The 25,866-nt window shown below is 51.2% G+C and overlaps 1 protein-coding gene across 2 annotated transcripts; it reads left to right on the forward strand.

Annotated features, from left to right (window-relative positions):
• Supt5h (SPT5 homolog, DSIF elongation factor subunit) lies at window positions 1-25,439 on the forward strand. Of its 2 annotated transcripts, none has more exons than XM_027430493.2 (30): window positions 1-151; window positions 380-467; window positions 7,756-7,921; window positions 8,508-8,573; window positions 9,107-9,118; window positions 9,518-9,587; window positions 9,707-9,775; window positions 9,933-9,998; window positions 10,190-10,220; window positions 10,516-10,584; window positions 12,008-12,259; window positions 14,257-14,346; window positions 14,445-14,515; window positions 15,845-15,950; window positions 16,078-16,171; window positions 16,257-16,393; window positions 18,316-18,471; window positions 18,557-18,703; window positions 19,600-19,746; window positions 19,839-19,964; window positions 20,869-20,953; window positions 21,198-21,308; window positions 21,383-21,485; window positions 21,597-21,724; window positions 21,808-21,913; window positions 22,267-22,425; window positions 22,531-22,699; window positions 22,797-23,000; window positions 24,884-24,979; window positions 25,056-25,439. In XM_027430493.2, the coding sequence occupies exons 2-30, from the start codon at window positions 393-395 to the stop codon at window positions 25,200-25,202; spliced, it is 3,258 nt and encodes a 1,085-aa protein (XP_027286294.1). In that variant the 5' UTR covers window positions 1-151; window positions 380-392; the 3' UTR covers window positions 25,203-25,439. The 2 variants fall into 2 exon arrangements, with proteins under 2 accessions (XP_027286294.1, XP_027286295.1); XM_027430494.2 differs by having other exon boundaries at window positions 93-162.
• The last annotated feature ends 427 nt before the right edge of the window (window positions 25,440-25,866 follow it).

Consider the following 25,866-nt stretch of genomic DNA (forward strand, 5'->3'; position numbering starts at 1 on the left):
CCTTCTTCCTTCCTCAGGAGGGCGGGCTGGGAGAAATCTCGCGTTAGGCGCGGCTCGCGCGCGCGTCAGCTCTCGCGGGAGAGCGAGCGCGTCAGCCGGGCCGGGCGTTGTGGGCTCGGCAGCCGGCGCGGACGGAAGCCTCAGGTGTGAGGTAATCGATCGGTGAGAGGCTCTGGGCTGCGGCGCCGGGAGGGAGGCAAGGCCGGGGCCGAGCCGGGGCCTGCGTTAGCGCGCGTCGCCCGAGCGAGGCTGCGGGAAGCGCGCCGCGGGCCGGCGGAGGCTGCGGGGGGCCGAGGCCCCGGGTGGAGCTCCGGGCTCCGGGCTCCGGGCTCCGGGCTCCGGCCCCGGGCGGGCTCTGAGGCCGCCGTCTCCTCCGCAGGCGCGCGCCGGAGATGTCCGACAGCGAGGACAGCAACTTCTCCGAGGAGGAGGACAGCGAGCGCAGCAGCGAGGCCGAGGAGGCCGAGGTCAGGGGGCCGCCGGGCGCGGGGGACCCCGCGGGGGCCGGGGCCGGGGCGCGGGACGCCCGGCTCGGGGGGTCCGGGTTGTGGGAGCCGCGGGCGAGCGGGCGACGCGGATGCAGCGGAGGGACCGGGTCCTTTAAAAGTCACGCATCCCATCGGTTTCATCTTGTTGATTATTGTGCTTTAGAAGTCACGCATCCTATGGGTTTCATTTTGTTATTATTCTTTAAATGCTTATTAGTGTCCTTTAGAAATCACGCATCCCATCGGTTTCATTTTGTTATTATTCTTTAAGTGCGTATTATTGTCCTTTAGAGATCAAGTATTCCATTGGTTTCATCTTGTTTATCATTGTCCTTTAGAAATCACGCATCCCATCGGTTTCAGTTTATTATTATTCTTTAAATGCTTATTAGTGTCCTTTAGAAATCACGCATCCCATCGGTTTCATCTTGTTGATTATTGTGCTTTAGAAATCACATATCCCATTGGTTTCATTTTATGACTGTTGTTTGAGGGGCTAGGATTGGATCCAGGGCTCAGTCATGTGGAGGTCCAGCCTCAGCCATTAGTATTTTTTTGTGTTTTTTTTTTTTTTTTTTTTTTGTGTGTGTGTGTGTGTGTGTGTGTGTGTGTGTGTGTGTGTGTGTGTGTTTGCTTTTAGGTATGCCCAGTTCAGTTCTCCCAGAGGTATATTTGCTTTTGGGGGGGAGGTTGGTTTTTCGAGACAGGGTTTCTCTGTGGCTTTGGAGGCTGTCCTGGCACTCGCTCTGTAGACCAGGCTGGTCTTGAACTCACAGAGATCCACCTGCTTCTGCCTCCGGAGTGCTGGTGGGATTAAAGGAGTGAGCCACCACCACTGGTATAAATTAATTTCTTAAGTGAGTTGTCTATGCTTTCAAAGATTTCATCCTGCACCATATAAAACATCTGTGACGAACTTGGGAGCCTGGTGTCTTTAACATCATCAGGCTTCAGCCGCCAGACACTAACCCTTTGAAGCTACAAGTTATTCTTCCCTTCTTTAGTGGGAAATACAGCATCTCTGCCCAGAAGTGCCCTTCTGTTCCCGGAGTGGGAACTGACCTCTGGCCTCGGGCATGCTAGGCAAATGTCCTACTGTTAAGCAGTATTTCCATCCTGCCTGCTCTGTGTACACTTGGGTTTTCTCCAGTACTGGGATGTACCATTGTGCTTATCTCAAAGTGGCAGAGTTTAGAAAAGGGAAGGTGTCATGGATCTGTGTCCTGGAGGGCATCAGGCTTAGGATTATGGGTTTCTGTTGATGTATCCACTTGCATGGTCTGCTTGTCTTGTGTAGGTATTTAGTTGCCAGTCTGTGTGCCTTTGGGGGTGGTCCTCTGCTCCCAGGCAGGCATCAGGGTGCCATGGTGATGTAGGGCAGGTGGGGGTGGCAGGACTAGCCTTTGTTCCAAGCTCTTAGTGACTCATGGCTTCAGGTCACATCTGGTGGTAATGAGACCAGGGTCCCTGGTTCCGTCCTTGCAGAGGTTTTCACTGGGCACCTAGTCAGATCCCTGAGTCACCTGCTGGCTGGCTGTTTACACCACGCAGGTGTGAGGCCTGTCCCAGCTGCTGGAGACTGGGCCAGATGTGTCCTGTGTTCTGAGGATAGGTATTTGCTTGCTGGGGAGGAAACCATCTGGCTTCCCATTCTTAGCCCCTTCATTCATTCAGCAAGGACTCCCTCCCTCCGACTGGGCATGGTGGCTCACAGCCTCCCCTCCTGAGCTAAGTCTGCAGGCAGAGAGTGTTTGTATATACACAGTCCACACAGTCACTGCAGGGGTGTGGAGAGCAGGGTCAGAGTGTGGTAGAATGCGAGCTATCCGCAGTGCAGTGCTGCCCACCAGGCTCCTGAGTTCTTTGGTGTCTTTGAGTCTTTCACTAGATGGTCATGGTTTATGAGACCTCCTAAGAATTGGCCGTTCCAGTTTATGCTTACAATTTCAGATTGTTTCCAAAAACAGCAGAACACAAACCAAAGGCTGGTCTAGCCCCCAGGGAACACCAGAGCCCTTGCCTCAGGGAAGAAGGCTCTAGAAGAGGAAAGAAGGCTTCTCTGGGAACCATCCAGGGACACAGTGGCAAGGTGGCCTGAAACAGGCCTGTAAAGCTTCACTTTTTAAAATGTGAGCTGTAAGCCAGGCGATGCTGGCTTAGACCTTTAATCGGTGAGTTCGAGACCAGCTTGGTCTACAAAGTAGGTTGCAGGACAGCCAGGACTGTTACACAGAGAAAACTTGTCTCAAAAAACCTAATTATATATTAATTTTCTTACTTCTTGGAGAATTTTATGCAGTGTAGTTTGATCATACTTACTCTCTGCCCCTAGCTCCTTCCAGGTCCACCCTATACCTTGTCATCCCCTCCAACTTCCTGCTTTTCTTTTTCTTTGTTTTAATTTAATAACCCACTTAGTCCACTTTGTGCTGGCTATACTCCCAGGGTTCCATCCACCTACCAAGCCCACACCCTAGAACAGCTCTTCACAAAGAGCACTGGCACGGTGATGTCACACTGAGACGGCAGAGTGTGGTGCAGGGGCTGGCTCTCAGTGAAGAGCCTATGCTTAGCATTGTCACTGCCCTGGGTTCCAGCCAGTCAGCCCCAAATCCAAACAGAAACTTCCAAAATACTCACTTTGTACCAAGTTGTGCCTAGAGGAACTGTTTGGGAGGAAGGCCCTGGAAAGAGCAGTGTGTGCTTACTGCTGATCCTGCTGAGGAGTCATGGTAGGGAAACAAATTATCAGACTTAGGGTTCATTATGAATGTGTATGCTTTTTATGTCTTTGATCACCCTTATTAGTAGGCAAAATAATAACAACAATTAAATAAAAAAATTTATAATTGAGCATGTAATTAAAGTGGAATGGAGCAACTTTTTTTTTTTTTTTTTAGTTTTGAAGATTTTTTTTTCCCCCCTGATACTCACTCTGTAGATCATGCTGGCCTGGAACCCAGAGATCCGCTTGCCTCTGCCTCCTGAATGCTGGGATTGAAAGCATGTGCCGCTACACCTAGATTGAGCTTTAAACATTTATTTATTTATTTATTTATTTATTTATTTATTTATTATTTATTGAAACTGAGTCTCACCTTGTAGTTATGGCTGTCCTGGAACTCACTCTGGAGACTAGGCTGGCCTCAACTATTCAGAGATCCACCTGCCTCTTTGCCTCTAATGTGCTGAGATTAAAGGTATATCCTACCAAACCCAGCTTAAAAGCTTAAAAGATTTCTTTTTTAAGTAAATGTGTGTGTGTGTCTGTCTGTCTGTCTGTCTGTATCCTGCTAATGTGTTGGGCAGTGTGCCCTTAACAACAAAAGAGGGCTCTGATTCCCTGGCATTAGACTTACATGGTTGTGAGCTGCCCAGTATATGAGTGTTGGGAATTGAACCTTGGAACTTTAGAAGAACAGCATATGCCCTTAACTGCTGAGCCATGGCTTCAGCCCAGAGCAATGTTAAATGTGCATATTGATTCAGAGATGATGTGTATTAGTTACTTTTGTATTTAAAATGTTTCTTTATTCTCTGACAGTTTCACACCTATATATATTGTATCTTTTAAACATACTTTGTTGAAACAGAGTTGCATTTTGTAACCCTAACTGGCCTGGAACTCAAAGCTCCGCATCTGCCTCCCCAGTGTTGGGCTTTTTTAAGGCATGCTCTGCCATACCTGGCCATAATACTTGCTCTTGATTATATCCACTCCCAAACCCCCTGTGTCTCCCCCACTGCCCTGCCAGTATGCCCCCCAACTTTGTGTTCTTTCTTTTTTAAATCCACTGAATCCAATTACTGCTGCCTTCATGAGCATAGACAACCTTCTAGCAGTGTCAAGAAAATTGACTCTTGCCCCTCTACCCCCCAGCCACCATTAATTGACAGTAACTCCTCAGCTAATGCCATGACTCCACCATTTATGCTGGAATTTTTTTTTGGGGGGGTGGGGGGGTGGTGAGGTAGGGTTACTCTGTGAAGCCCTGGCTGTCTGGAACCAGGCTGATCTTGAACTCACATAGGTCCACCTGCCTCTGCCTGCTGGGATTAAAGGTGTGTGCCACCAACACCTGAATATGCTGGAATTGTTAACTGGCCTGATCTTGTGCAGTTTTCTACACTGTTGTGAGTTCACAAATGTAGTGGCTGCATCATATCCAAAGCACAGCATTTCCCAACACTCCTCTCATCCTCTGGCTCTTACATTATTTCTACCTTCTCTTTCTTGGTGCTCCCTGGGCCTTGTGGGGTTGATGTAGATGTCTTTTGTCACTGAACACTCAGCCATCAAGGGTGCCCCACCGCAGCCTAGGTTCAGGTTCAGGGTTAGTTGCTGTTTTCCCAACACTTAACATGGTTCAGGGCCAGGTGACTAGAGGTGCTTTCAGGCAGAATGAGGATAAGATCTAGGCCACACTACAGCTGTAGGGTAAGATCTAGGCCACACTGCTGATATAGGATAAGACCTAGGCCCCACTGCTACTGTAGGGTAAGACCTAGGCCACACTGTTGCTATAGGGCATGCTTCACTTCCTTTGCAGTTTTGCAGCTCTGTGCCTGATTAACACGGAGTGGCATTTTGGTGCTTTGGTGTCTTGACCATCTCTCTTTGAGATTGTGGAGCATGGGTGTTACAGGGGAAGGCTCAACCTGTAGACTGCAGCAGTATCCTACAGAGTCTCACTGTAAAGCCCTGGCTGGCCTGGAATTTACTATGTAGACCAGGTTGGCCTTGAACTCACAGTGTCCACTTGCTTCTGCCTCCTAAGAGCAGGGATTAAATGCATGCACCGCCAAGCCCAGCCTTGATACAGATGGATGGTTGGATGGATGGATGGATGGATGGATGGATGGATACACACACACACACACACACACACACACATACATGTGTGTAAATGTATACATGTATATGTGTGTATTTGTATATATATTTTTTGTTTGTTTTTTTCAAGACAGGGTTTCTCTGTAACTTTGGAGGCTGTCCTGGAACTGGCTCTTGTAGATCAGGCTGGCCTGGAACTCACAGAGATCCACCTGCCTCTGCCTCCCGAGTGCTGGGATTAAAGGCATTTGCCACCAACGCCCGGCGGCTAACATGTATATATTTTTAATTGTTGTCTCTTAAGCTATTTAGAAATAATTAAGTGAATTTAAAGAAAAACAGGATGGGGGAGATGGGCTTGGTGGTTAAGAGCACTTGTTAATCCAGAGGTTCTGGGTTTGGTTCTCAGCACCCAGGTCAGGTGGCTCACAGCTGCCTGTAACTCTTGCTTCAGTGCATCTTATACTTGAGGGCCCCTGCAAATATATGACGTTTACTCACACAAAATAATCAGCAGATTTAAAATGAAAACAGAAATATACAAAGATGCTGGGCAAATGGGTTATAGCAGTGTGGACATGGAGGAAACCTGGAGGTGGTGAGTTAACGTTGATGCTTGGGCAGCAGAGTATGTGCGGATCTGTTTGTGGCTGGTACAGGAATAGTGTTGAGGGATAGCTGTACACTGTGTGAAGGTGTATTTGCTGATTGGTGTAATAAAAAGCTGAATGGCCAATAGCTGGGCAGGAGGGGCAGGATTCCCAGGGAGAGAAAGGAAGAGGAGGTGAATCTAGGCCTGAGAGAAACACGGAACAAGTGGGACATACAGAAGGGGAAAGAAAAGTTAATATAAATAGGCTAATTTAAGTTACGAGAGCTAGTGGAGTAAGTTTAAGATAAGACCAAGCTTTCATAATTAATAATAAGTCTCTGTGAAGTTATTTGTGAGCTGATGGCCCAGAGAAAAATCCATCTACAGAACAGGGATTAAAAACCAGGGGGTGAGCTGGGCGTTGGTGGCGTACGCCTTTAATCCCAGCACTCAGGAGGCAGAGGCAGGAGGATCTCTTTGAGTTCCAGACCAGCCTGGTCTACAAGAGCTAGTTCCAGGACAGCCTCCAAAGCCACAGAGAAACTCTGTTTGAAAAAACCGGGGGAAAAAAAACAAAAACAAAAAACCAGGGAGTGAGCTGGATGGTGGTGGCATGCACCTTTATCTCAGCACTCAGAGAGGCAGGCGGAGCTGTCAATTTCAGGACAGCCCAGTCCACAGAGTTAAGTTCCAGGACAGCCAGAGCTACACAGAGAAATGCTGTCTCAGGGAGAAGGAAGGAGGGAGGGAGGGAAGGGAAGGGAAGGGAAGGAAGAAACCAGGGGGTGTTCAGAGGAGAGCAAGGCCAGGGTCCAGTGCTGGAGGGCAATGTGCTGGTCTAGGCTTGGGACGCATTGAGTGGAAGGGCCTGGAGCAGTGACAGTCACAGGCAGAAAGGGAGAGCTGGAGCCAGCATGGCTCTGGGGACAGCACTGTGGTCACAGTGGACACAGGACAGAGACTGTTGGTCTGGTGTACCCAGAGGGTATCTAGGGAGGTGACCCAGAGACTGCTGCACGTGGCACGGACTCTGTATGTGGAGAAAGTGGAGAGGTAGCGGCATGTGGGCATCAGCAGCAGATAAGGGAGGGAGCTGTGGTAATGAAGGGTAAATGGCCCACTGACAGAGGTGTGGGAGGAAGGAGAATCATGGCCCTGACAGAGCGCTAACTCCATCTAAAGCTGCCTTTAAGAGGTGAGTGGAAGCCAGGTGTGCTGGTTACACCTGTAACCCACTGCTGGGAAACAAACAGGAACACTGCCACAAGTTCAAGACTAGCCCAGGCCACAGTGAGTTCCAAGGCAGTCTGCCTTACCAGAGGTAGCATTTGACCTTGGGTTAGTGGTAGAGGAAGTGCAAGGGAAGCACCAGAGACCATCGATGGGTAAGTATTCACTACCTCAAACAGATCCAGAGGGAGGGACTCTTCAGGAAGCACAGAGTGGGGCTGATGACCAATCACAAGGTACAGCCGCTTAATGACCCTCAGAGCAAGGGATCCAGTGAAGGGATTGGCTCCCAGGGGCTGGTTGGGTGTCTGGGACATGGCTGTGCTGTCACTTGAGTTAGGACAGTAACCTAAGGCCTGGCCAGGTAGGGACTGTGAGCTCTCTTTCTCTCTCTCTCTCTCTCTCTCTCTCTCTCTCTCTCTCTCTCTCTCTGTGTGTGTGTGTGTGTGTGTGTGTGTGTGTGTGTCTGAGAGAGAGAGAGAGAGAGAGAGAGAGGGAGAGAGAGGGAGAGAGAGGGAGAGAGAGAGAGGTGTGTGTGTGAGTGAGACATCAAGGTTTCTGGATTTGTGGAGAGTAGAACGCTGGTGCCCCAACTCTGCTTGACCCTACAGGGTCAAGATGGACGGCGGAGTGCAGCAGGCAGTGAAAAGGATGAGGAGCCTGAGGAGGAGGAGGAGGAGGAGGAAGAGGAGGAATACGATGAGGAGGAAGAGGAGGAAGACGATGACCGGCCCCCAAAGAAACCACGCCATGGGGGCTTCATTTTGGATGAGGCTGGTATGTCATAGGGCCTGGAAGCATTGAGCAAGCTTGAAGTACACGAGACATGAGACTGTGTGTGGCTCCAGTGTTGTGTATGTGTATATACATGCATATGAGGTAGTGGGGTTGACTCTTCCAGAGCCACATCCCCAGAACCTCACTGGTGGATTCTAGGCAAGTGTTACAGCCTCTGAGCCATATTCTCAGCCCTCTTTATTTTTATTCTGAGACAGAGTCTTGCTAAGTTGCTCAGGCTGGCCTTGAACTGACAGTGTAGCCTAAGTTGACCTTGAACTTGCAGTTTTCTGCTTAGCCTCTCATGTAGTCGGGGTGCCTGGCCTGTACTATGGGGCCTGACTCAGAATGCTGTGGTTACAGGGTGTGCCACCATGCCAGCTCTGGTTGTATTTGTTTAGAAGGGATATGTGTGGTTGGGGTAGAGTGGAGGAGGAGATGGCCTTTAGAGATAGGTGGGTCCACATGACACCGCCTCCACTGTACCAGTCTGTGGCATGACCTTGTATAAAGAATTCTTGCTAGCGGAGCTGCTGTTCTGAGGTCACCTTTCATCCCTGCTGACCACCTGGCTTTCCCATTTCAGATGTAGACGATGAGTATGAGGACGAGGACCAGTGGGAAGATGGAGCTGAAGACATCCTGGAGAAAGGTGTGTGTGGGACCTGCCTGCGAGATCACGTGGGGTGTGGCTGTGCCTGGGAGGGTGTCTTCTAAGCCCTTCCCCATACCCCATGCCCTGCAACCACCCCAACTCTCACTCTCTTCACCTTGCTTCTTTCTGTCCTTGCCAGAGAGACGGCTCCCCCAATCCTTTTCCTTTTAGGCCCATGAGTGGGGGGCGGGGACTGTTGGGTGGGTGGTGGTACAGAGAGAGTATTCTGGGTATCCCTTTTGTGGGGTGTAGGGTGGGTGGGCTCGGTCCCACAATACCCCCCACTTGCTGGGCCAGTGCCCCCTTCCCTGTTAGTTTCCGTTCTGTGCGCCTCATACATTTCGGCTTCTCCTCACCCACCTGATGCCTGGCCTTTACTTTTGGTTTTTGACCTTCCTGTGTCCCTCCCTTTGCCCCACCCCATTGGTTGATTTTGCTGCTATAATTTGGCTCATACTTTGTCTACCCTGCATACCACCACCACCACCACCACCACCACCACCACCACCTTCTCCTCTTCCTCCAAGTAGAAGAGATTGAAGGTAAGAACTGGGCAAGTGTGGTCTGTGGCTCTCCTCCCATCTCCTTTGTGGCCCTGGGGCTGTGACTCACCTGGGTGCAGGGCTAGGCAGTCTTGGGTGTCCGACCTAGGGAGCTTAGACATTCCTGTGCCCATAGGTCTAGATGTAGTGCAGGCAGGAGTCTGAAGCAGGGGAGCGCAGGGTGACTGTGAGATGAAGAACTGATGAATGTCCCCTCCCCCCAGCAACTGGACCTATCCCTGAGCACATATGCTGAGAAGCAGGGAGTTGAGGAGGACAGAGGGTGGGGGAAGAGGGTGGGGGTTACTCAGCCCGGTATCTCCTGCCCCAGGGCCAGTTCTGGCCCCAAAATCCCCAAGCCCATTTCTAGCCTGACGCTCCCTGCACCTCTGTTTCCAGCCTCCAATATTGATAACGTTGTTCTGGATGAAGACCGTTCTGGGGCTCGCCGCCTGCAAAATCTCTGGAGGTAAGCAAGTGAGGAGACCTGGGTGGAACCCAGCTTCCTTGGACAGACGTGGGGCAGGTCAGCCTGCCCTCCGGTCCTCCACTTTTCTCCATGTCTGTTTTCCCCCCCTCGTACCCAAGGGACCAGAGAGAAGAAGAGCTGGGCGAGTATTATATGAAGAAATACGCTAAGTCATCTGTGGGAGAGACGTAAGTGCCTGGTGGGCAGGCGCGGGCGGTCCTGGGTGGTAAGCAGGTGTGATCTGTTAGAGCACCATCCCCTTCTTTCCCAACACTGTCCTCTCTAGGGTGTATGGGGGGTCTGGTGGAGCACCATCCCCTTCTTTCTCAACCCTGCTCTCTCTAGGGTGTATGGAGGGTCTGATGAGCTCTCGGACGACATCACCCAGCAGCAGCTGCTCCCCGGAGTCAAGTAAGAGAGTGGGAGAAGGGTAGAAGGCCGAAGGTGGGGTGCAGACATGCAGGAGGGTGGGGGAAGTAAGACCCCCTGTGTGTAATTGATGAGAGCTGGGCCCTGGGCTGAAGCAGGGCAAATGGTGTGGATTGTGTATTACTGAGGAGACAGTTTTGGTAACTTTGTCCTGCTAATCCTGTGCTCTGTAGGGACCCCAACCTGTGGACGGTCAAGTGTAAGGTGAGTGTTCTGGCCTTGGGCTGTGGTAGGGGAGGACCATTTGTCTTCTCTGGATCTTCTTGGACAGCTAGTCTCTGTGTCCTTCTCTGTAGCTGCCTCTCTGTGCTCCTTTCCTTGTCTGTCTCTCTCTGTCACCCCGCTTTTTCCCTTTCTTCTCCCTTAGTGTCTTGTTCTTGCAGTCTATGTCTCTCCTCTACATCTTCCTGCCCTCCACTTGCCCGACTCTTTTTCCTGCCAGTTTTCTTGTGTCCTGCTCTCTTCCTCTTCAGGTCTCCAAATCCATCTCTCTTTCCAGATTGGGGAGGAACGAGCCACAGCAATTTCCTTGATGCGCAAATTCATCGCTTACCAGTTCACAGACACAGTAAGTTGGGTAGTGGGCAGATTGTGGTTGAGGAACTGGACTGAGCCAGGTGGAAAGACATATATAGGCACTAGGTGCCCTTGGGCAAGCATAGCAGTGAGCGAGTGAGCGAGTGAGCGAGCGAGCAGATGAACTAGAACAAGGGAATAAAACTGCTGCCTGGATTTAGGGATGCTCCTCCTTCCTGGGACTTTGTTTTTGTTGGTGGTGTTTGTTTTTAGCTGGAGAGACAAGGTCTCCCTGAACCTGGAGTTTTTGTTTTGTTTTTTTGCTAGGTTAGTTGGCTGGCAAGCCCCAGAGATCTTCCTGTCTTATTCCATATCTCCTTACACCCAGACTTTTTACATGTATGCTAGGGATCCAAATTCAGGCCCTCATGCTTGTGAAGCAAATGCTCTTACTGAGTGAACCATTTCTCTAGTGCTGTGTGTGTAAATTAAAGCTTTTTGCAAGGGCTAGAGAGATGGCTCAGTGGTTACAATATGCATATTGTTCTTGCACTCAGGAGGCAGGGACAGGCGGATCTCTGTGAGTTTGAAGCCAGCCTGGTTTACAGAGTGAGTTCCAGGACATCCAGGACTGTTACACAAAGAAACCCTATTTCAAAAATATTAAACTAAACTAAAACAAAAAATAAGCTTACCTATGTGTGTACATATGCACCTGTGTTATGTGTCTGAGGAAGTCTGAGAAGCATCAGATCTCCTGGAGCTGGAGAAACCCAGTCTGGAAAAAAGCAAAAAGTCTTCCTTTTTTTTTGTTCAGACTGGCTTTGAATTCATATAGTAATCCTTCGGCTTCAGTCTGCTGGAGTTGTAGGTGTGCATAAAGCCTGGCATGTTTATATTCACTATCATCATCGTGCTGTAATTCCAGAGTGTGTCATGAAAACTAATAATCCTAGTAGCCCAAGCCCTCAATCCCAGCACTCAGGAGGCAAAGGCAGGAAGATCTCTGTGAGTTTGAGGCCAGCCTGGTCTACAGAGTGATTTCCAGGACAGCAGGGCTATACAGAGGAGAAACCTTGTCTGAAAAAACCAAAACAAGAAAGAAAGAAAAGAAAACTAACACTCCTAGCGGCTGCTGTCCACTCCTACTTGATGACTGAACTACACCGTTTTTTTCATGGTTACACTGTGCTTTGCAGTGTAATTACTATAACATAATCAGTCCCTTCCATGCTTGTGTGTTCCTATAGTCTAAGCATCAAGGAGGTGGAGGCAGGAGGAACAAGAATTTGAGGCCAGCCTTGAACAAAAGGAGTCTTGTTTTTAAAGCGTTCACTGTGGCTGCTGTGGCCATCCCAGTGTCTTTGCTGGTGTGTGGGTTTGCTTCTGCAGACTCACCTGAGGAGCCAGGGCCTAGCAGTCCTGACCGTTTGCTGGCTGTTTCCTCATTCTCCCTCTCCCTTCTTTGTCTCCAGCCCCTGCAGATTAAGTCAGTGGTTGCCCCAGAGCATGTGAAGGGCTACATCTACGTGGAGGCCTACAAGCAGACCCATGTGAAGCAGGCCATTGAGGGGGTGGGCAACCTGCGGCTTGGCTACTGGAACCAGCAGATGGTGCCTATCAAGGAGATGACTGATGTACTCAAGGTGGTGAAGGAGGTGGCCAACCTGAAGCCCAAGTCCTGGGTCCGCCTCAAGCGAGGCATCTACAAAGATGACATCGCTCAGGTAGGAGGTGACGGAGCAGCTGAGTGGGCCAGGCTCCTGTAAACTGCCCTCCTCCCTTTCCAAGAGCCAAGAGCAGAGCTTCCTTTCCTCAGGGCCGGGAAGCAAAGTGAGGGTTGAGCTCTGAGCACACAGGAGGTGGATGGCTGGTGCTAGGACATTCAAAGGCAAGTTGAGTAAAGTCGGTTTTGCTTCTAGTGGGTTTGATTCCCAGTACCACGTGGTGGTTCAAACCTTCTGTAACTCCAACCCTGGGGATCTGACGCAGTTTGGCCTCTGAAGAAACCAGGCACAACATGCCAGAGAGACTTGTAGACGCCCACTCTTACCCCCACACACAAGAGAAAGAAAATCAAAATGTCTAGAGTAGGGAGTGATACAGAGCTGAGTTTGGAGGTAACAGGCCTCGTGGTCCATTGCAGGTCCTTTTTTTGTTTGTTTGGTTTTATTTTTGTTTTATTTTGTTGAGACAGGGCCTTACTATGTAACCTTGACTGGCCTGGAACTTACTACATAGACCAGGCTGGCCTCAAACTCACAGAGATCTGCCTACCCCTGCCTCTGGAGTGCTGGGATTAAAGGCTTGTAAGTCTTTCATGTCACTGGAGAGAGATGGGATGATTCTATGGAATGTGGTTCAATTTTTAATTTTCTTATGCAATGGCAAGTGAACATAGGGCCTTACACATTCTTGGCAAATGTTCTTCAACTGAGCTACACCCCACTGGTAGATTCAGGCAAATGCTCTACTGCTTCCCCCAGCAGGGAAGGTTGGGATCCTAAAATTCACAGCTGAGGGCATTTGTGAGTGTGTAAGAATGAAGGAATTGAGAATGGCTGTAGTAGCTATCTGTAGTAGCCGTACATTGGGTGCCATCTGTTGTAGCCTGTCTTTGTGGGGCTACAGTCGGAGCCAGCCAACTTACTTGGTTCGTGCCTGAGAAGGGGAGTGTGGATTGAGAAATGGCAGGTAAAGACACTAAGGAAAAGATAGAGACACGGGATAGAGTCAGGAGGGCTATCCAGTGACTACTGAACATGCCAATTTATTCTTCCACATTCTTAAATACCCCAACCAAAAAGGGGAAAATGGCAAAGGACTTCTTTATCAAGATATAAGGAAGAGACAGACTTTCTTCCTTAATTCTCCAAATGTTTGGTAACCATTCCTTAGACTAAATCTGTCATTTTCTGGACTTGAGGGTTAAGAGTAACCACACCTCAGACCAAGTCTCTAGTTATTTAGATAAGACATCCATGCCTGCCAACAAACATCCTATGGTAGCCAGGCCTCAGACCTTTTAGGGCTTATGACTTTAACCTTGTTAGAATATGGATAGTTTTGAACTCTCTGACCTTAAGCCAAGATGAAGTGAAGCCATTTTTATGGGCTCCTACAAATGACTGTCAGGGCTTCTAAACTGAATTGACTGTCTTGCTGGTCTGAGGCTGTGGGTTTGATCCCCTGCACTGGGTTTGGTGGGTGGAGTGGAAAAGAAGGGCTGGGAATGCAGCTCAGTTGGTGGAGTGCTTGCCTAGCACGTGGGAGGCTCTGGCTTCAGTGTTCAGCCTTGCATGAAACCAGGCATGATGGTTCGTGTCTATAATCCCAGGATTCAGGTGGTGGAGGGGAGTCAAAAGCCACGGTCATCCATAGCTATTCAGCAAGTTTAAAGCCATCTTAGACTGTGTGAGACCCCGTCTTTAGAAGATAAGAAAATTTACTCTGAGCAGAGAAGAGTGGGAGGTTATGGGAAAGGGCAGTTCAAAGAAAACAGCCGTTAGGCTGTGGTCTTGTATTTGTGGGACCTTTCAGACGTCCAAGTGGGGAAGGCAGGTGGGTGGGGTATGTCCGTTTCCAGTGCTAACAAGTGTTGGGCAGGACAGAGAGGCTTCCGGGAGTCATCCACGTCCTTCTCTGGCTGCTCTAGCACCTTCCTTCAGATTGCTAGGGCCATTGCAGTCCGTCTGAGCCCCGTTGACCTGCTGCTTCCCGATAGGTGGACTACGTGGAGCCCAGCCAGAACACCATCTCCCTCAAGATGATCCCACGCATCGACTATGACCGCATCAAAGCCCGGATGAGCTTGGTACTGCACGCTGTGGTGCCTGCTGGGGGAGAGCTGTATCCTTGCTGGTGGCCAGCCCTCCTCCCTCACCTCTCCCATGGGGGTTTTGTTCTCCACAGAAAGACTGGTTTGCCAAAAGGAAGAAGTTCAAGCGGCCTCCACAGAGGCTCTTTGATGCTGAGAAGATCAGGTGAGCATGCCTAGGGACCAGGCTTGGCTGTTGGTTGTGTGGTACTGTGTGCTGGCCTCTTTAGGGACAGTCCCCCCTCAGGTGCTTTGTGTGCACACTTAGCTGGGCAGTCTAGCCTCGGACAGGCACTTTCTTTTCTGTCTTGGGACTTCGGTTTCCTCTGCTGCACATTGCCTTTCCTTCTCTTTCTTTGGTCCTGAGGATTGAATGGCCGGTCCCATACGTGCTAAGTAAGTGCTCCACCACTGAAAACCACATCTCAGTCTGTCGAATGTTACTAATGATGATGAACTAACTAAGCCAGTCTCCCAGAGTTAATAGTCATTGACTCTGTGAGTGTGAGTCAGTCTCTCTCTCTCTCTCTCTCTCACTCTGTGTGTGTGTGTGTGTGTGTGTGTGTGTGTGTGTGTGTGTGTGTGTGTGTGTGTGTGTGTGTGTGTGTGTGTGTGTGTGTTTAGGACTGGCTGGGGTTCCTGGCAACAGGCAAAAGAGATGGAGGACACAGGTTTTTCTAGACCTGCTCTGGAACCCACTGTGTGTGAGGCAGTCAGGCAGATTTTTGGTTTGGTTCTGGGGTAGAACCTAAGGGTATCGGGCACATTGTCCACATGCTTCAGCAGAGGGCCCCTGGTGCCCATCAGAGCACACTGCTCCCTTTGCCCAGACTCACCATGTGGCAAAGATGGCTGTAGTGGCCACCATCTATCTATACTAGGGGCCTAAGCTAAGTGTTTGAACCCTGTTTGCAGGGTGAGGGACCCTGACATGTCTGGCTTGGAGCTACAGCACAGGATTGGCTCCCATCTATAATCATCAGCCTTGCTCTCAGCAATCTTGAGTCCACCTTCCCTCTGCTAGAGAATGAGGCCCTGTGTCTGATGTCACAGGGCTTGGGGCACTAGCACAGCTGTGAACATGCAGGGACCATTGCCCCTGCCCTTGAAGAACAGTGCTTATTCATCGGTGTTTCTGAGAACCTGCTGTGTGCTCAGGACTCACTGTCCAGTGAGAATTGGGACAGCAGCAGGTGCTAAAGGGCATCTTCTCCCCTGTCTGGTGATCACTAAGGCAGGGAGTCCCTTCATTTAGCTGCCCTGTGGGGTATGAAAAGTCATTTAAGACACCAAAGTTGTGTATTAGAGGGTCCTGAACCCTTTTTCCATTCAGGAAAAGAAACACAGACACACAGACACACACACACACACACACACACCCTACCTTACCAGGTACACACACACACACACACACACACACACAACACACACACACACACACACTCACACACACACACACCCTACCTTACCATTTCTGTCCTCCCCCAAATCTCAGGTCCTTGGGAGGTGATGTTGCCTCTGATGGTGACTTCCTCATCTTTGAGGGGAACCGCTACAGCCGGAAGGGCTTCTTGTTCAAGAGCTTCGCCATGTCTGCTGTGGTAAGGCCCAGAGTGTATGCTCATGGGTGGTGCAGCTTCTGGAGCCGTGGTCGCCAGTGGTCGGCAGTGGTTCTCACTGATGGTAACCCTGACCCTCTCTACCTCTTCCCTTTACCCTGGGTCTCAGATTACAGAGGGTGTGAAGCCCACCCTGTCAGAACTGGAAAAGTTTGAAGATCAGCCTGAGGGCATCGACCTGGAGGTGGTGACTGAAGGCACAGGTATCTGGTCCTGGCCTTGCGCCTGGCTGAGGAGGAGGGTGGCCCTGGAGGTGGCTGCCCAGTCAACCCTGCACTGTTCCCTCAGGGAAGGAACGGGAGCATAATTTCCAGCCTGGGGACAATGTGGAGGTGTGCGAAGGGGAGCTCATCAACTTGCAAGGCAAGGTCCTCAGCGTGGATGGCAACAAAATCACCATTATGCCGAAGCACGAGGACCTGAAGGTGACACTGTCTGGTCATGCCTGGCAGGCTGTGTGTAGGCCCAGGCAGTGGTTTCTGTCCCTGGACTGTTTGGTGTCTACTTGTGCTGATGTTCTACTGAGAGGATTTAGACCTATTTTCTGTCTGGTTGTTTCTCCGGCCTGATCTCGCCTGTCTGTAGGGGACTTTGTGAGTACATGCTGTGGTCTGGGCTGTCCTGCTTATGAGGAAGGGCAGCCCGATAGTGATGTCCACCTCTGTGTGACTTTAGAGTAGAGGAAGATGCATCCAAGGGATGCCCCCACCCCCTTCTTCTTTGGTGTGTGTGTGGCACTCAGAACCCAGGTCTCTGCACATACCAGATAAATGCCCCTACTCCTTAGCCTCACCCCAAACCCTCACTGATGGCTTCTACCACCGAGCCATATTCTTTATGGCTTTTGCTTGTTTGGTTTTCAAGACAGGCTTTCACTGTGTAGTCCTGGCTGTTCTGGAGCTCACTCTGTAGACCAGACTGGCCTTGAATTCACAGATATCCTCCTGCCTCTGCCTCTGCCTCTGCTTCCTGAGTGCTGAGATTAAAGAGTTTGGCGTCACTGCCTGGTCCTTTTTTTTTTTTTTTTTTTTTTTTTTACATTTCCTTATTTTGTGTGTGCATATACCACACATAAATGGAAGTCAGAGTCTGTTCCTTCACTGGTCTTTACTCAGGATTGAACTCAGGCTAGCAGACTTGGCTTACGCTCCCTTACCGCTGAATCATCTTGCTGATCTCCTCTGCTCTCTGTCTCTCTCTCTCTCTCTTTTTTAAGTGGGGTCTTGTTATGTAGCTCTGGCTGAACTGGGACTCACTATATAGACCAGGATGGCCCTTAATTCACAGAAATCCACTTGCTTTGGTCTCCTAAGTGCTAAGATTAAAGGCATTTGCCACCATGTCCAGACTCTTTCTAGTTTACAAAAATTGTATTTAATGTCTCTCTGTTTTTCTCTGTGTGTGTGTGGTGGTGGCGGGGGGAGGGCAGAGATAGAGCTTAGGTTGTCAGTCTTGGCAAAAAGCTTCCTTACCCAAGCTGAGTCATCTCACTGTTTTGTTTTTTTAACATTTGGTTTATTATGTATACAGTGTTCTGCCAGCATGTCTGCCTGCACACCAGAAGAGGGCACCAGATCTCATTATAGATGGTTGTGAGCCACCATGTGGTTGCTGGGAATTGAACCCAGGTCCTCTGGAAGAGCAGCCAGTGCTCTTAACCTCTGAGCCATCTCTCAGTCTCCCTTTCTTTTTACTCTCTGAGTCAGGGACTTGCTAAATTATCCGAGCCAGCCTTGAACTTGTGGTATTCCTGCCTCATCCTCTCTAGTAGCTGACTGGCTTGCAGTCACTAGGTCCCCTTTATGGGACATTTCCTCCTATGTTGTTGAAGGACTGACTTCCAGTCTGTCATGCCATAATGGCATAGTCTGTCTGCCTTGGTTGTTTCTGAGGATCAGCATATCTCAGTCTTGTTGGGTTAGGGTTTGACTATAGTGTTAACTTGGCCAGTGCCTGCTTTTAGTCATAGAGGTACATGCCTGCCTGTATACCGAGTCATTGGTGCCAGTATATAGTATTTTGGGCTAGGGAATGGCATTAAAAGACTGGCCCAGGAGAGTTCCGTGTATTTGAGGACAAGCTGCCTATGGGTTCAGGCATGTGTGTATGGTTCATGGGCTGGCCCTCTGTGTGCTGGAGGCTTGTCTAGCTCAGAGGCCCACCTGGGGCAGCTGTCTCTGGAGGAGCCATGCACGTGTCTCGTGCCTCAGGTGGGTAGTGGGCGGTGGGGAAGCTGCAGTGGGTCTGCTAGGGTCTCAGTTAGGCCTGAGGTGATGCTAAAAGTGAGTGGGGCAGGCGATTGTGGTTTCCCTTACATACTCATTGTCTCCATGGCCAAATCTTCCAGGACATGCTGGAGTTCCCAGCCCAGGAACTTCGGAAGTACTTCAAGATGGGGGACCATGTGAAAGTGATTGCTGGCCGATTCGAGGGTGACACGGGTCTCATTGTGCGGGTCGAGGAGAACTTTGTCATTCTCTTCTCGGATCTCACCATGCATGAGGTAAGTGCCTGGAAGAGCATGCAGAGAGAACTCTGGTGGGTAACTCCCCGGGACCTGCCTCACCCTTTCTGCTGTCTCTCCACAGTTGAAGGTGCTTCCCCGGGACCTGCAGCTCTGCTCAGAGACAGCCTCAGGTGTGGATGTCGGGGGCCAGCATGAGTGGGGTGAGCTGGTGCAGCTGGATCCCCGCACTGTGGGTGTCATCGTGCGGCTAGAGCGAGAAACCTTCCAGGTGTGTCTTTATGCTCCTATACCAAGAGTCCCACATCCCAGGAGGTGACCAAGTTCACAAATTGTGCTGGGTTATAGGCCTGGTAAGGCTCCCTGAAGTCTGTCTGTGTAATGCTGGCAAGTGGCTGTCATTTCTCCCGTCTGCCTCAAGTTTCACACCTAGTTAGGTGGAGATCTGCCCTACTGGCTGAGAAGTTGAATATATGCCCCAGTATTTGGAGCTTTTTCTGCAAAGATGTCATGCTATAGTTGGCCACACCTCTTCCCTCCCTCCCTCTCCACCCCACGTGTGTGTTAGCGTAATAGTACCTAGAACCCTGAGTCTGTGTCAGCTCTGATGCCTCTATACTCTGTGACCCTGTCATATACTCTATGACTTGTCCTCTCGGGGCCACTGTAAGGTAGGAGTTGTGATTGTATTCCTCTCAGAGGGACGTGTGAAAGGGTTAGCAGGGGTGGGTAATCAGTGGACTCCTCCTCTCATGCCCCTGATGCTCAGTCAGGAAGGTAGTCTCCTCCCTTGAGAGCCTTTTGTCTCCCTGTGGCCGAGGATGATCGTGAGCTCCCCACCCTCCTGCCGCCACACTGAGTGCTGACATTATAGACATTTGCCACTATGCCCAGTTGATGTGGTGCTGGGAACCAGACATGCATGCTGAGCCAGCACTCTGAACTGAGCTGCATCCCAACCCTCCAAAGGACTTTTTGGAATGATGTAGAATATCTGTGGCTGCCCTAGTGCCTGGTGGTTGGTGCTCTGACTTTGCTTCACAGTCATGCAGTCAGGGTGCTACATAGGGCTCAGGGGCTCAGGATCTCCTCCCCCAAGGAGGAGATAGCTCCCCTCAAACCACCTCATCCCATGTCATCCTCTGCTTCCCCCCTCCCCCCTCAAAGGTACTGAACATGCATGGGAAGGTGGTGACCGTCAGGCACCAGGCCGTGACTCAGAAAAAGGACAACCGCTTCGCTGTGGCCCTAGACTCAGATCAGAACAACATCCATGTGAAGGACATTGTCAAGGTCATCGATGGCCCCCACTCAGTAAGTGTCAGCTGCTCTGGGGCTGAGTCTGAGAGCATTGTGGTGGGGTCTCCTTGCCCAGCATATGAACCACCACCCACCCCTTCTGCCAGGGCCGCGAAGGTGAGATCCGCCATCTGTATCGGAGCTTTGCCTTCCTGCATTGCAAGAAGCTGGTAGAGAATGGCGGGATGTTTGTTTGCAAGGCACGGCACTTGGTGTTGGCTGGGGGCTCAAAGGTGAGAGCAGAAGGCCAGGCTGCTTGGGACTAGGAGTAGATATTACTTCCAAGTCCTTGGGGAAGGTAAAAAAGGTTTCTTTGGGATTTTGAGGTGCTTTCCTGTCATTTGTCATTCACTTTTGTGGGTGGCATATTGGATACTAGACACCCTGGGTTACTGCAAAGGAGATAAAGTCTCCACCCTCCAGGAGCCAAGACTGCAGGCTCCAGGTGAAAGGGAGGTGGTGGCGGCAGGCTTTCCCTGTCACGGCTTCCTTTGCTGATGATGGCACAGTGTACAGTGACGAGGGGACTGCTGATTGATAGAGAGGAGATGAGGGTGAAGGAATGCAGAGCCACCATGTAACTCGGGGACTGCCATTGCCCAGGCTCTGAGACAGGAAAGTTGTGCAGAACCAGGTCTGGGAAAGGAAATCTGAAGCAAGGTGTGCTAGCACACACTGGTAGTGCCAGCACTTGGGAGGTGAGCAGGAGGCAGCTTAGCCTAAGGTCATTCTCGGCTACATGGTGAATGCAAGGCCAGCATGAGCTACGCAAGGCCTTGTCTCAAAATAAAAGTAAAAAATAAGGAAACCCGGGCTAACAGGAGATCCCAGTGTCTGCAGACAAGATGATGCTTACCTGTGATTTGTATTTTTGTATCGCTAGGGACTTAAATTTCTGACATTTTGATTAAGGTGCATCTCTTAAGAGGGGGAGCCCCAGGCCTCTTGATGGAGAGGCCTACAGAGGTAGAGGGGTGGCATCTCCTCACCTAGGAGATGGAGGCTTTGTCGTGGAAAAGGGAGGGATGGTTGCTGGGCTGCTGCAAGCAGGATCTAGCCCAGTCATTGTAGGGAGGGCACTGCAGGCCTTTCACCTCTCTCTCCTGCCTGGCTGTTCACTTGTTATCCCTCTCCCAGCCCCGGGATGTGACCAATTTAACTGTTGGTGGCTTCACTCCTATGAGCCCTCGGATCAGCAGTCCCATGCACCCCAGTGGTGAAGGTGAGATGGGGTCAGAGTTGAGAGATTAGAATGTGGGAGCCACGAGTGTTCAACCTGAGAGCCTTGTGGCCGGAGTGGAGTCAGGGAGGACCCCAAGGTTAGGTAGTGGGTGGAGGAGGGCCCTGACCCTCTTGGGGCAGCTGACGCTGGTAGAGAGAAGTTTTAAGGGTGTCCTGGCTGTGGGTACAGTGTAAGAGGGAAATGCATAATTCCTGGGGCCCCACAACATCCTTCTACCCTACAGGCCAGCATGGTGGCTTTGGTAGCCCAGGTGGTGGCATGAGCAGAGGTCGAGGGCGAAGAGATAATGAGCTCATAGGCCAGACTGTGCGTATCTCCCAGGGACCCTACAAAGGTGAGCCATGGGGTGTGGGGAGCCAGGGGCTGTGCTGGAGAGTCCCACCCACCTGATTGCCCAACTCCTTATAGGCTACATTGGTGTGGTGAAGGATGCCACGGAGTCCACAGCCCGAGTGGAACTGCACTCTACCTGCCAGACCATTTCTGTAGACCGCCAGCGGCTCACCACGGTGTATGTCTGGGCTCAGGAAAGACCAGTGTGGGGTTGATGGCTGGGCCTAGGAAGGATGGACACGGGCATGCTGGTAAGCATCCCACCCACCCCACTGTTCTGTGTCCACAGGGACTCCCAGCGTCCAGGTGGCATGACCTCCACCTATGGACGGACACCCATGTATGGCTCTCAGACACCCATGTATGGCTCTGGCTCCCGAACACCCATGTATGGTTCCCAGACACCTTTGCAGGATGGTAAGTGTGTCCACGATACTAGGATGAAGCAGAGGCTCGGCAGGCAGGAGAGAAGAAAGAGCATGCTTCTTTACTTTATCCAGGTAGCCGCACTCCACATTATGGTTCGCAGACGCCCCTGCATGATGGTAGCCGCACTCCTGCTCAGAGTGGGGCCTGGGACCCCAACAACCCGAACACGCCTTCCAGGTGAGGGCCATTTTTAAGATGTGCTGTGTTGGCCAGGTTGTGAGTGGTTGTGTTTGAATATTGTGGTGACTGCTCCAGGCTAGGAATACAGTGTCCTGTCTGCATCACCAGCCTCAACATGCAGTTACTCTGTGCTTGGAGACATTGCCGGGTGTGTGATGTTGAGCTGGCAACCTTGTCCCTCTGCGCCATCGACTCAGCTGTGGTGTTGCTGTAGTGTCAGGAAAGCCTCTGTCTGGGGCTTCTATCAGAAGGAAGTTGCCTCAGTTGCGGCTCCAGTGTGTAGTGCTGTTCTTCAAGCATCGTCAGATTTGTTGCCACCCGTCATTCTCAACAGACTTCTGTCCCACCAGGGCTGAGGAGGAATACGAGTATGCCTTTGACGACGAGCCCACCCCATCCCCACAGGCATATGGGGGAACCCCGAATCCCCAAACACCCGGCTACCCAGACCCATCATCCCCCCAGGTCAATCCACAGTACAACCCGCAGACACCAGGGACACCAGCCATGTGAGTCCACCAGGGCTGAGCCCGAAAAGCCCTGCACACAGCTGCCCGCCGCCCTACCTCCTGACCTCTTCTGTCAGTGCTAACACTCCTCTCTTCTGTCTACAGGTACAACACGGACCAGTTCTCTCCCTACGCTGCCCCCTCTCCACAGGGGTCCTACCAGCCCAGTCCCAGTCCCCAAAGTTACCACCAAGTGGCACCAAGCCCAGCAGGCTACCAGAACACCCATTCCCCGGCCAGCTACCACCCTACACCTTCACCCATGGCCTATCAGGTATGCCATGTCATAGAAGGCTGTGGACTTCGGTGGGCCTCAGTTGGGATGGCCAGGCCCAGTGACTGTTCCAGACACTATTCCTCTCTCTGTTCAGGCCAGTCCCAGCCCCAGCCCTGTTGGCTACAGTCCAATGACCCCTGGAGCTCCTTCTCCTGGAGGCTACAACCCACACACGCCAGGCTCAGGCATTGAGCAGAGCTCCAGTGACTGGGTAACCACTGATATCCAGGTGAAGGTGCGAGACACCTATCTGGACACACAAGTAGTGGGGCAGACAGGCGTCATCCGCAGTGTCACGGTAAGTGGGTCCTAGCGGGTGGGCGAGGCCCCCCAACTCTAGTTACTTATTTTTGTCTGTGGTGCACTATGGATGGAACCCTAGGCCTCATACATGCTAGGCTAGTGGGCTGTATCCCACTGAGTTATATCCCCAACTTGTTTATAGTTGTACAGACAGATATGGAAGGCTGAGGGGGCTGTGACTTCAGGTAGTTCTGCCTCATGTGCTCACAGCTCAGGCCTAGGCACCTGGTACACTTGAGCATGGTGACTTTGTGTCACAGCTTTGGAAAGATGAACTTAGTAGTGTGCTGAGTGGCCCCTGGACAAGGCATCCACACCCCTAGGCTCAAGCTTCTAGAGGGAACTTGCAGAAATTCCCACCCTGTACACATGCTTCCCCACCCCCCACCCCTTCCATCCAGTCTTGTCTGGCTAGTCCTTCAGCCTTCGGAACTTTCGAGGGGGAAGCACTTGTATTCTTCTGTAGGAAGGCTTTGCACCTTGTTAACCCTCTGTAGGTGTTCTGACAGGACTGATCAAACACCAGAACCAGTGCACCTTGTGTTGGGGTAGAGAGATATGTCCCCAGAGTGGTCAGAGTTGGCATGAGAAGCCCAAAAGGCTTGGGGAGTAGGGAAAACTGAGGAGGCGCTATACCCAACTTTGGGGAATCGGGGAGGACTTTCTGGAGGAGACATTGACGCTGAGACCTGAAGGGGGGGATATGAGTAAATCAAGAGCTGGGAGTGGGGGCACAGGCCTTTATTTAATTAATCCCAGCACTCGGGAGGCAGAGGCAGGAGGATCTCTGAGTTTGAGGCCAGCCTGTTCTACAGAGCGAGTGCCAGGACAGCCAGGGCTACTCAGAGAACCTGTCTCAAACAAACTATAACAAAAGTCAGCCAAGCAGAAATGTGCATAGGCGGAAGGACAGCTGGAGTGTGCTCATTGTGCCAGCCTAGAAAACAACAGCAGCAAAAGACAAACCCAGGGTGAGGGAGGTGAGCAGTGAGGCTGGAAGAGCGGCTGGGCAGCTAATAGTGTCCAGAGGGCACTGAGGAGCCATGGAGGGCTCATCAGGAGGGCGGGGGACACGATCTATGTTGCAGTAGCACGGATGGATTGGGCTGGTGACACTGGTGTCAAGAAGGACAGGGTGCTCTGGCAGGGCAATGGGGAAGGCAGGTGACTGACAGAGCAGGAGGGTGGTGACCATGATCAGGTGAGCTTGGTTAGAGTCAGGGCTGATCCTGTGGTGACCAGGGTTCCAAAGGAACAGCAGGTGAAGAGATGAGACTGGTTTGGACATGAGGAGTCAAATGTGTGAGAAGTTATCTCTTTTTCTTTCTGTGTTTCTCTGTGTAGCCCTGGCTTTCCTGAAACTCACTCTGGCTGGCCTGGAACTCAGAGATCTGCCTACCTCTGTCTTCTGAGTGCAGGGATTAAAGGCTTGGGCTGCCAGTTTAAGTTTTCTTCTCTTTTGATCTACTTTTGTGTTTTTGTTTGCCTTGTTTTGTTTTTTGAGACAAGGTCTCACTATGTAGCCATTGGTGGCACACATCTTTAAACCTAGCACTCAGAGGCAGAGGCAGGCAGATCTACACAGAGGAACCCAGTCTGGGGGGTGGGGAGGAGCAGACAAAAATAAACAAACAAAAAAAGATACAGACCAGGCTGGCCTGGAATCCAGAGACATCCTCTTGCTTCTGTCCTGTCTCCAAGTACTGGGATTAAGGTATGTGCTACAAACCTGGCTCCCTTTTGACCTGATTTAGCTGCATTTTAGTGGGTCCCTCAGTTGCCTTAACTGCTCACCCTGACAGTTTGTGGTGCCTGGAAGGTAGGCTCCAGATTGTACTGAGAGCAGGACAGGCCGAGCAGGCTCTTCTCCCTCTACAGGGAGGCATGTGCTCCGTGTACCTGAAAGACAGTGAGAAGGTGGTCAGCATTTCCAGTGAGCACTTGGAGCCCATCACCCCCACCAAGAACAACAAGGTAGGGTGGGGCCTTTGGGAGTCCACAGGCGGGCATGGCAGCTGCTGCTGGGTCTGACACTCCCTGTTGCCTGCAGGTGAAAGTGATTCTGGGTGAGGACCGGGAGGCCACTGGGGTCCTGCTGAGTATTGATGGTGAGGACGGCATCATCCGGATGGACCTGGAAGACCAGCAGATCAAGATCCTGAACCTCCGCTTCCTGGGGAAGCTCCTGGAGGCCTGAAGCCCAGGTGTGCAGTGCAGGCGTGGGGCGGGCAGTCTACCCTCTGGCCTTGCTTGGCCCGGCATGGAACCCTGAATCTGGAGCAAGCCGGGGTGATGATTCTGGAGTACCTTTTCCTCCTTCCCTGATACTCTAGACATCGGTAGAGTCTGAGAAAGGTTCCCACCTTTTCTTTCTGCTGCCCCAGCTTGCCTTCATGTTCAGGTCTTTCAATAAAGAGAAACTGTTTGAAAAGTGTGTCTGTGTGTGTGTGTGTGTGTGTGTGTGTGTGTGTGTGTGTGTGTGTGTGTGTGTGTGTGTCTGTGTGTGTGTGTGTGTGTGTCTGTGTGTGTGTGTGTGTGTCTGTGTGTCTGTGTGTGTGTGTGTCTGTGTGTGTGTGTGTGTGTGTGTGTGTGTGTGTGTGTCTGTGTGTGTGTCTGTGTGTGTCTGTGTGTGTGTGTCTGTGTGTGTGTGTGTGTGTGTGTGTGTGTGTCTGTGTGTGTGTGTGTGTCTGTGTGTGTGCGTGTGCGTGTGCGTGTGTGTCTGTGTGTGTGTGTGTGTGTGTGTGTGTGTGTGTGTGTGTGTTAGTGGGAAGGGTTGTCTTGTTTAAGTATAGTTATTAAGTTGGGGCAGATAACTGGATTCTCAGTTTCCCCATCTAGAAAATAATGCCTCTGGGACTCCA

Source organism: Cricetulus griseus, chromosome 9, assembly GCF_003668045.3.
Source record: "Cricetulus griseus strain 17A/GY chromosome 9, alternate assembly CriGri-PICRH-1.0, whole genome shotgun sequence".
Lineage (NCBI taxonomy): Eukaryota > Metazoa > Chordata > Mammalia > Rodentia > Cricetidae > Cricetulus > Cricetulus griseus.